The following is a 10,715-nucleotide window of genomic DNA, read 5'->3' as shown; positions in this document are numbered from 1 at the left end:
TTGTTGTGGTGGGTAGGGGTAGGTGTAGTATATATATATATATATATATATATATATATATATATATATAATATATATATATATAATTATACATATATATATATATATGATGCTAAGGTTACAAAGAATTCGTCTGCGGTTCACGAGGCCGTCTCACTAGTTGACTTCGTTATATGTGTTGGTTAAGCACAAACATAGCGTAGTAATCATAGCACAGTACACCTCAGAACAAACAGGGACACCAGTGACAAATGTTCATAGCAACTCGTTGGAGATAAGAATTAAAATGAGCAAACGAAAGAGCGGCTATAAAGAGCATACAAAATCTCTTGCATATGAACACATACACGGCATGGGGATAACAACGAGAACCAAGAATTCGGTAAACATAAACGGGTATCACGCCATCTTTCTGTCAGTCACATAGGTATGTACAAGCTGAAAGAAATGATGCGGCCACATTCATGCATGCAGTCAGCATATGTTAGAAATGTCGACGTCATTTCCTTATAACACTGGTAAGAGAGTATGATATGGACCTAGCCGTGTGCCTTAGCAGAAGAGGTGGAGAGTACCCCATAGACCTAAAGTCTTCACAAACGCACGTGCGAATGAAGAAAGCACGTGCGAAACCAAATCACCGAAGAAATATACATACCCTATCGACTCTATAAGGTAGTAGTACACATACACTCAACTACAATGAGCCACACAACATTATGCCACTACCCCTGGTTTATGCTGTGAGCACTACTAAAGTACTGCCACAGGCGCTCACCTTGTATTGATTTCCCTTCCACGATATATTAGCCTTTCCTGTTGCCCCGCAATTCGTAGTCATGTTTTTTTTATACTAATATAGTCCGCTCTATTCGCAAAGAAGTTGGCGTTGTAAGGGTGTTCGCGCGATATAAATATATATATAAATATATATATATATATAATGTGGTTACAGCATCAATGTAGGCTGTTGTACGCCTGTTGTAATCTGGTTCTGGATTTTGTTTAACGTTCGGTTTTTTCCCTAACAAATATCGGTGAACCCCGAGAATAGACCCTCGGTATACTGTATGTATCTGATGCACGAGGACGTCTAGACCTCAGACCCTCCAAGCAGCACCTAATAGGCAAATAACAATACTAAATACAGTGTAAATCCGTGCAGGTGTCAAAAACTGTGCGGTCCAGCTGGTCCTGACTGTATTTTGCTGCAATGATGGTTGGCTGGAAATGTGCGTCTTCAGTCTTCACACACACACACACAAACCGCCTACACAGTTCGGCGTATGCCTGTGACCGAAACACCGGCTAAACCTCAGGCACCAACGCCCAGGCCCCTTTTGTCAAGGCCAGCGGAGGCCACAGCCCCGAATAGTTTTATATTAGGACAATGCACAGTAAACGTACTCGACTAGGATGTCAGGTAGTATACGTATTCCAAAATCCCCACACAGATCCAGAACAAAGCTGTGTTTACGTATATAAAGGCGAAAGGCGTATTTGGATCGTTTTACAGCTACACTGGGTAAAGGTAAAGCAGAGAGACTCCATCCCAATCCAATACCCAATGATATCTACCCATCTAAATTTAGAACTTTGCCGCCAACTGTGATGGGTTTCTTCCAATAAATCGTGAACCGTCGACTTGCTGTCTGTTGGCTATCGCATGTTGTCCAAAATATCGACCAATGCAAATACCTACTGCTTGCCAGTGCTTGATACTACATTTAATAGCTAAAGCCTATAGGCCTTGAGCCGGCTTTGAACCTTATTGTGCGGGGAGACTGGGGACAAGACTCACAGAAGAGTCACAAGCGAGACTGAGAGAGTGAAGAATCAGTCTCTCTACTGAGACTATTTTTATTTATTTATTTTTTAAAAATCAAACACAATAGACCTTGAGGCGAGAGAGAGGTGAGAAACTGAGAATCCGTGTGAATTTTTGAAAAACTACTTAATTTTACTTTTTTTCATGTCTATTTTTTTTAAACCTGTTTGTTTTTATTTGTTTTGTAAAACAAAATAAAAAGAATACATTACGCATCTTTATGTACCGTTTTGCAGTCAAATGTTAATCGGTATTTCTTAATACGCCTTCTGATTTCAAATCATACTTTTCGGGCAGAGAGACCCATGATGGAATATTGAGGACAGTCATGCAGAAATAGGGCTATCCTTGCCCCAATTATTCTGTCGCTTGGTATACGAAATCCACAGGCTGCTGGCTGGCTGTGTTTTGGTAGTATGTATTTATTCAGACCATACAAACAAGGAGCGCGTCACAGAGATCAATGACACCAAATTGAAATTAATATTTTAGTGTACATTTGTGAAATATCCGTCGATAGATAATATAGAAATAATAAGATACTAAATACAAGCAGTGTATCGGTGTATAGTTAGTTATACGCTTCATAACATAACCTTTTTATGCATTATATGAATCTTTAAGCACAATGGAAAAATTATCTAGGCTGTTTGGCGCGAGAGGAATGGGTGGCATGCAGGTATATTCGTACAAACTGAATTCCACTGATTCGCTAGTTCAACAATCCGATAGTGTGTGTGCGTTACATGGCCCAATTATGTTTCGGTCTTCCAATATATTTACGCGTGTCATTGCTGGGTCTAATATTTGTATTCCATGATGCTGTACCAGCATATTTGCATATTGATCTAACCATATCTGTCTATTATTTGATTTCAACGATAATGGACCAGCTTGTTTACACAATAATCTATCTATAATATATATATATATATATCTGTGTGAGTGTATGTATGTGTGTATGTATGTATGTATGTGTGTGTGTGTGTGTATATGTATACATATATATATATATGTATAATGTATATATATAACTATATATATATATGTATATATATATATATTAATATATAATATATATATATATATATATATATTATATATACACACTACTATAATATATATATATATATATATATATATATATATATTATACACATACGTGTATGCGTTTGTGTATAAGTGTGCGTGAATGTACATATGCATATATATATATATATATATATATATAATGTAATGTGTGTGTATATGTGTGTTTGTTTGTATGTATGAATGTATGAGTGGTCGTAAGTATCTATTTATACATATATTCATTTATATATGTGTGTCTCTCTCTGTGTGTGTAGACATATATATTATTATATATATATATGTGTGTGTGTGTGTGTGTGTGTGTATGTGTGTATGTACGTATATATATATATATATAATTCGTGTATATATATATATAGGTGTGTGTGTGCATATGTAGATTATTCTACTTATAAATATTATATATGTATTATATGTCTATATATATATATATATTGAGAGTGTATACTCACGTACGCCTGAAACTTTTTTGAATACGTGATTGTGGTTGAGTTTGGGTATGTATGTACGTTGATGGAAATGTATATATACTCTTATAAATACTTACAAATTTATACAAAATATAGGCTCAGTTTTCATAGTTGTATATTATATATAAATGAGGGCGAGCGTGTTTATTTTGCAAATGCTCGACTATGTCTAATCTATCCGTCACAATAATCGTGCTAACCTCTAGCATATAGGCAGACTAAATTATACCGTATATATGTGGGTTATATTCAAATTTTGTTTTTAAGTGTTTGTAAAATATGTATTATATATATATATATGTATATATATATATACATGTACGTATATATATCTGTATATGTATATATGTATACATATATATTTATATAGCTGAAGATTTATCTCAATATTAAACCATATTGAGCTGTTACTTGTGTTGGACTATCCCAAACCCCTCGTGTATCAACATCCGCGCTCGTAAGAGATATGTACACATACAACGTTTTGGACTTTTATTGAAGCGTAATCTTTCTATATATATATATGTTTATATATACTGTGATATTTTCTGACCTTTTGTGATTAGAATGCACATTACCCTGTTTCCATAGTCTTGAGTCATCCGGGCGCAGGCTCGTGATATCGCGTGGCATGTCTGTAAACCTTTATTTTAAGATTGCTTATGAGTAGCCTATGCCCTTGTTGCTCTCGTTGCTGGATCCAATTGTGTGACGTGTGTATGTTTTGTGTTCATCTATTCATGAACACTTCTGTGAGTATCCTCTTACTGTTGTCATTTGTATGGATTCTGTGCTAGCAACTCTCAATCAGGAAACGGGTGCCAATGTTCTTCAAGAGAATGTATTGTATAGCTTTCGCCTGGAGTGAGTGCGCGAATAGTTCTGCGACTTATCTCCGCTTTGTGTATATTTTGATTTGACGTAGGTGAGACTCACGTGGATGTGTGAATATGTACGGTTTGATCTCGTGCACGCTTACGTTTCTATGTCCCCGTTTGTTCCTGCTTTAGTTGTGTATGGTTACGTTGAGACTCTAAGGATGTCCTTCTACTTTTGCACGGTCTCATAAAAGTCGGTTGGAAGTTATCAGTACTCTTGCACGATTCCCGTATACACTGTATGTTGTACTGGCCCTCGCGCAATAGTTTTACCGTGCTACACTGCTATGTTTGCCTCTACGGTACACACTCACCACACATCCAATTCTGGGCCGGTCACAGACGTCTAGCCTGTGTTCACCTTGTTCATAATGTGTACCCTCCCACTCAACCCCACATAATATTGCACCAACCCAGGCCCCCATGACCGATGCACCGTTGGTGGACACGGCAGAAATGGTGTACATCTCCTCACTCGCGCTGCTGAAGATGCTGAAGCACGGGCGGGCGGGTGTGCCTATGGAAGTGATGGGGCTGATGCTGGGTGAGTTTGTTGACGACTACACGGTGCGTGTTGTGGACGTATTCGCCATGCCGCAGAGTGGTACGGGCGTGAGTGTTGAGGCTGTAGATCCCGTGTTCCAGACAAAGATGTTGGATATGCTGAGGCAGACCGGAAGACCGGAGATGGTCGTGGGATGGTACCATTCCCATCCAGGGTTTGGATGCTGGCTGTCTGGAGTGGATATTAACACGCAACAGAGTTTTGAGGCTCTCAATCAGCGCGCGGTGGCCGTGGTTGTAGACCCCATTCAGTCCGTGAAGGGAAAGGTGTGTACGTGTCCGGTTTGCAGACTATAGTAGTGTCAGTTTGGTGGTTTAATCAGCATACAGCAATTGTACTCTGATCAGAAATTGGTGAATCGATCGGCGGGAGTATAGCAAATCTATTGGACCCGCTGTGGGACTGTAGACTCTATTCGATTCAATGCAATCACTGACCTATACACTAACCTCATCTTCATGTTTTAAGTGATTTGTTCGGCGTGTATTTATCATTTTGTGTGTTCAACTACGAGAAACGTGTGATGTGCCCTCGTCTGTGGCTCTGGTTATTCACTCTGGTGTATGCTATAACTTCACATGTATGTTGTCTTGGTTGCCCGCTATCTGAGACTTCCACAAGGTGCTTTCATATCACTGGTCAATCGTATCGAAAGCTAATTTCAATATGGTCGGATTGCTTATTACTCGCGCACTTGTATTCCAGGTCGTTATAGACGCCTTCAGATTAATAAACCCGCAGATGATTCTGATGGGCCAGGAGCCTCGCCAGACCACATCAAATATCGGCTATCTCAACAAGCCCAGTATCCAGTCGCTAGTACATGGACTTAATAGGCACTACTATTCTATCTCCATCGCGTCGCGAAAGAACGAGCTAGAACAACAGATGCTTATGAACCTAAACAAAAAGGTATGTGACCAGTTCATCACTTCCGAGATAGATTTGTATTAAATTCAGCTTTGCTCTGTGTTTGTTCTATGTTTGTCATCGACTTTGGCCAGTACACGTGCGCTTGAATGCACGTGTCGCATTACTTACCATCGTGTTATTAAATTTTATGGAGCTTTGGCTGGCTTTTCCGGACTCTGGTACACAATATCCCTCAGCGAGCAAATGCAAATCATATGCTCAGTCCATTACAGCTTAGGCGAGTAATGGTACAGAAGAATATATGTGCATTGCATTGCTTTGCAATGCATAATTCTACATTTCACCGATTTGCATGTAGATTTATATGTGCTTGTATTCATTTGCTAATTAATTAACTGCAGACTTGGACGGATGGCTTGGCCCTCACGTGTTATGAAACGCACTCAGAGGAGAACGCCAAGACAGTCGAGCGTATGCTTGAACTCGCGAAGATGTACACCACCGCCGTAGAAGAGGAGGATTCGCTCACAGAGGAGCAGATGGCTGTGCGCAATGTGGGTAAACAAGATCCTAAGCGTCATTTGGAAGAGCAGGTGTCCATCCTCATGACCAACAACATTGGCCAATGTTTGGGTGCGATGACCAATACAGTGGTATTCGGCTGAAGCAAGATAGTGTACAAGTGATTTATTAAAATGTTATTATTTATTTGGGGCTATGGATGACGTATATTGGGTGTGTAGTAAACAGCTCATTCGAATACTTTGAAGATTTAGTACACCATGCTTGGTAGCTCTTCCCGGTGTCTGTCGAATTAACTATATGTCCATGGGAATGCGTCAGTATGGCACGTATGTGAACCATACAATCAGTGCCCGTATCTGGATCTATTTTGATAGCATTCTGGGAGTACCGAAGTATCGGCCAGGTGTCAAATTTACACTAAATACAACATTATGAATGTGCCAACTTCCCACTGTTCGGTGCTGTCAGCGCAAATAACTCCGATTGGAACCAGGTTTTGTTTTAGATCTCCAATATTGTAGACAGGATTTTGGAAGTATATAAAAAATGCTTGTCTCTTTCAGTTGCCTACTCGAGTGTTTACTCGAATCAAATGACTTCGCGCACAGAGGACGGCTTGGGAGCATAAGGGGCCGCCAGTGTTGTTTATGCTTTTTCTGTGACTACTTAACATATCTCTATGAATGAGCTCCTTCTCGTTTCGTCCGATCATTGTCACGCACTGGACACGGACCTTGATTGAGATCTTATGTAGCATTACATACGTCCTAGGGTTCTTCATTCCGTATCTAAATTTACTGGTATCTGATTGTCGTTCTCAACCAATAATTTTCGCATGATCGACTTGGTATCTAGCGAGTTGCTGGATGGTTAAGAAACCCATAGGTGACAGCAGATAGGTATCTCAGTTGCGGTAGTATCCGAATGGCGTGCTTGTTGTCACAGTAACTGCCATGTCAAAGAAGTTGTTATTGAGGTAATGTATAGCACAGATATTGCATCAGTGACTTCATCACAGTAACCAATCCTGAGCCCTATTAATTCATTTCTAAAATCAATATAATCGAGAATGTTAGAAACAGAAGATGGCTTGGCAGCAGAAATAATGCAGGTAAACACTCTTACATGATTTTCAGGTTCGCATGTCTCATCGTATGCTGCGGCCTCAAAACAGTCAGGACAGATTGCAAATGAGCGAGAGAAAATGTTGTTTTTTTTGTTTAGTCAGAATGAAGAATTATGCGCAAGTGTATTGTGTAGACATAAAATCTTTTACCCTAAACTGTAATGTAAATACATTTTTTTTCTATGAGCAGCGGACTCGTTCAAATTTGTATCCTAATTCCTTGAGGAGTAGATCTCAAATAATATCCAGATGAGCCAAATCTTTTTAAAAAGGGTATCTCACATAGAGTATTTTTAAAAAGTGGAGAAATACCCGCGAGTTCTGCAAAATTATCTGCAGTGAAAAATAAGTAATCGTGATATGTTGTAGAGCTATTGCTGTTGGCGAGCACCTCGGTACCAAACATTGAGTATGCGCACGTTCGATAGCAATCACGGAGATTCCAATATCGTCAAGAGCATTCCATATCGGCATTCAGGTAAGTAAGTGATGGTCAGTCACAATTCTACGATACTTATTTATTTCATATGCAATGTTAGAAAAAAATGTGCTGATATACATAGAAACTGAAGGACATATTCATTAACTTTCGTACCAGTTTTGTGTAGTAGAAACCGATATTCTACAATAGGGGTGCTTTCTTAGTACCCCATAGCATTGCTATCTAGGTACCAACCTCGGATTGCCCGTAAAAACAGTCATAGATCTATTTACTACATTATAGTGTGTAGGATTTGCTCAAATTAAGTGGTCAGATAAGAATATGCACATATATATTCTGTAGCTTCTGAAACAAGCAAGTAGGGAAGCATTGAATAAATCTTATGGCCATATAGTAACCGCGGGTCCTTGACCGACCCTAAAATAGGTAATCTTATCAACTTTCCACATAGCAAAGAATTATGTGAAGGTTGACCAGGTGTTTATAATCCCGCCCCATAGTACGAAAGGTTCCGGGAATCCAACCAAATGATTTACCAGTTGTCTTCTTGAAGGCATCGCTGGGTAGCTACGTTCGAAGAAATAAGTTCTGAAAGCCGATCAAAAACAAAATTCTCAATTTATAAGAATGATTTCGTACCTGTGTGTGTCAGTACCCCTACGGGGTACGGGAATCCCTGTGTGTCATCTGAAATTGTACTTAACTATTATCCCGTTGGCATACCCCAGCGGATTTTCTCTACTTCTCTTGGAGTGGGTTTACGTCGCTGTCTATAAATATTAAATGTAGATTTTATGTACAAGATACAAATGGCGAACGAGAAAGTATGGCTGGTGGTAAAAAAGGTTGTTTCTATTTAAAGATTAACTTTTTGGAAAGTAAAGAATGAAGAGGTCTACTGATTCCATTCTGATTCGAGACTCTAAACCGTGCCGCACTTGATTGACTTGACATTGTTTTTCTGGAGCAATTGCCTCTGTCGACTGGCGTTTCGCTCTAAAACACAACTGTCAAATATTTCTCGCCATTCCAAACAGAGGTCTACTGATTTAATCCCAATTCACTTACTACAAACCGTGCTGAACTTGATAGACTTGACATTGGGTTTCTTGAGCAATTACCTTTGTCAATTGAGTGTAGTTAGTTAGAAATGCGCGTTATTCAAAATTCTGAGCACAACAGTATGTCTTACTATTGAACATTTTACCAGCTAGAATAAACTTATCTGTATGAAAAGGAGTTTTCACTTTGAGGAAAGGTTTATACGCCCCAATATATCGTCGAGTGGCTCAAACTGTGTATTGTGTGCACAAACAAATTCTACACATTAAACAAATAACACAAGGGCAAGGACCGGTTGAAACGCAGTTCATGATAATGGATACTACAGTTCCGCATCCGGGGTAATTTGAGTTGCACTTACATCTAAAGAATTTATTAGAACTGATGTTTTCTTCCTCGTCCAGATTATTGATCATTTATACAATAATGACGATTAACTACTACCAGGTTCGATGATATCAACACGGGTCATCTGTTTATTGCTTCAGTTAGGTTTTGCTTGAGTGAACATCTTTTCCAAGCTCAGGTGTATTCGTGTCTCTGACAGAATTCGTTTCAAACTGCTGGAAAGCGTTGTCTATCTTTTCCTGTGTTTTTGTCGACATACGAATAGAGAATTGCTTGTGTAATAGTTGCCAATTCAATTTTTTTTCTTGTCAATTCTATACATTAATTTAAATCCATCAAATAGTGCTATCTGTTGTATTTTCTTGATCGCAAAATAATTTGTGTATATATGTGCACTGATTTGTATACAGCTGCGTTGAATGCGTGGTATCGGGGGAAATAGTTGCACCTACATCTAAAGAATATATTAGAACTGATGTCCCCCCACCAATGCGTTCTATACCCTTTCATGTGTCTGTGTCGACATGTGTATAGATTATTGCTTGTTTAATAATTGCCAATTCATTTTTTTATCTTGTCAATTCTATATCTTGGGTTTTATTCCATCGTATAGTGTTTTTTTATTGCCTTTTCTTGATCACAGTATAATAAATTCCGTGTATATTTGTGCATTGGAGCCAAGTTCTCAGTGGCCTATATACTATTACACTGTTGCCTCCCGTGTAATCTCTTAATCGCAAACAAAATGATAGCAAGCGATATAGAAAATCTTGAGCTCTTGGTATCAACTTTAGTCACACCCACGCGAAGTGTTGATCACACCCACTGTCGCTAAAATGATGTAGAACATTACTTTGATGTGCAAGTTGTGCTACACGGAAAAAAATTTATCCTGGGCACTATATATCAAATACAAAAATTAGAAGTAAAAAAATAAGACTAATAGATAAAAACTATGTACAGTCTCTTGCATGAAATTAGGAGGAGATCGAATCTGAAAACGAGCTTCTTCACTACTTTTTCGACACAGCGCTTTTTGTGTCTTCTATTTTTCTTGTCCAGGCACGTTCCAGCTAAACGAATAGACACTAATACTTATCAGTATACTTTTAGTTGTAATCTAATACTGGATATATTTAAACCGAAGTATCAATTCGTAAACAGGGCTTGTCATGAACCGTATCTAAAACCCTAAAATCAATACGAAATCCCTACACATACTCTTCATCTCAAACAATCATGGGGCTGTAATATATACTACCGGCTACTGAAACAACATCAGGATCCGGAGATCGTTGTATATATTAAATTTGATTGAAATAATCTAATACAGTATAGTAATATCTCCCCATAGAGGGTTTGCGCAGTATTTTTAAACGCATAGTCACATCAGGTTACATTTCGAATAGAACTGGCCATTTTTTTTACCTCGAATGCGTACGGCACGAAATGAATCAGATGACAAGAGTACAAAGATTCATCTTTAATAGATAAATCTAATCAATA

The 10,715-nt window shown here is 38.6% G+C and overlaps 1 protein-coding gene across 1 annotated transcript; it reads left to right on the top strand.

The window, feature by feature from the left end:
- Positions 1-4,691: 4,691 nt before the first annotated feature.
- Positions 4,692-6,371, top strand: SARC_08622 (26S proteasome non-ATPase regulatory subunit 14; the record flags this gene model as incomplete). The annotated part of the gene is made up of 3 exons (XM_014297395.1): positions 4,692-5,099; positions 5,539-5,745; positions 6,108-6,371. 3 exons carry the CDS (start codon positions 4,692-4,694, stop codon positions 6,369-6,371), a joined length of 879 nt encoding a protein of 292 aa, XP_014152870.1.
- Positions 6,372-10,715: the final 4,344 nt, after the last annotated feature.

The sequence above is a fragment of the Sphaeroforma arctica genome (assembly GCF_001186125.1).
Source record: "Sphaeroforma arctica JP610 unplaced genomic scaffold supercont1.792, whole genome shotgun sequence".
Taxonomy (NCBI): domain Eukaryota; class Ichthyosporea; order Ichthyophonida; genus Sphaeroforma; species Sphaeroforma arctica.
Note: the sequence above shows the minus strand (reverse complement) of the source record. Positions and strands in the feature narration are given on the sequence as shown.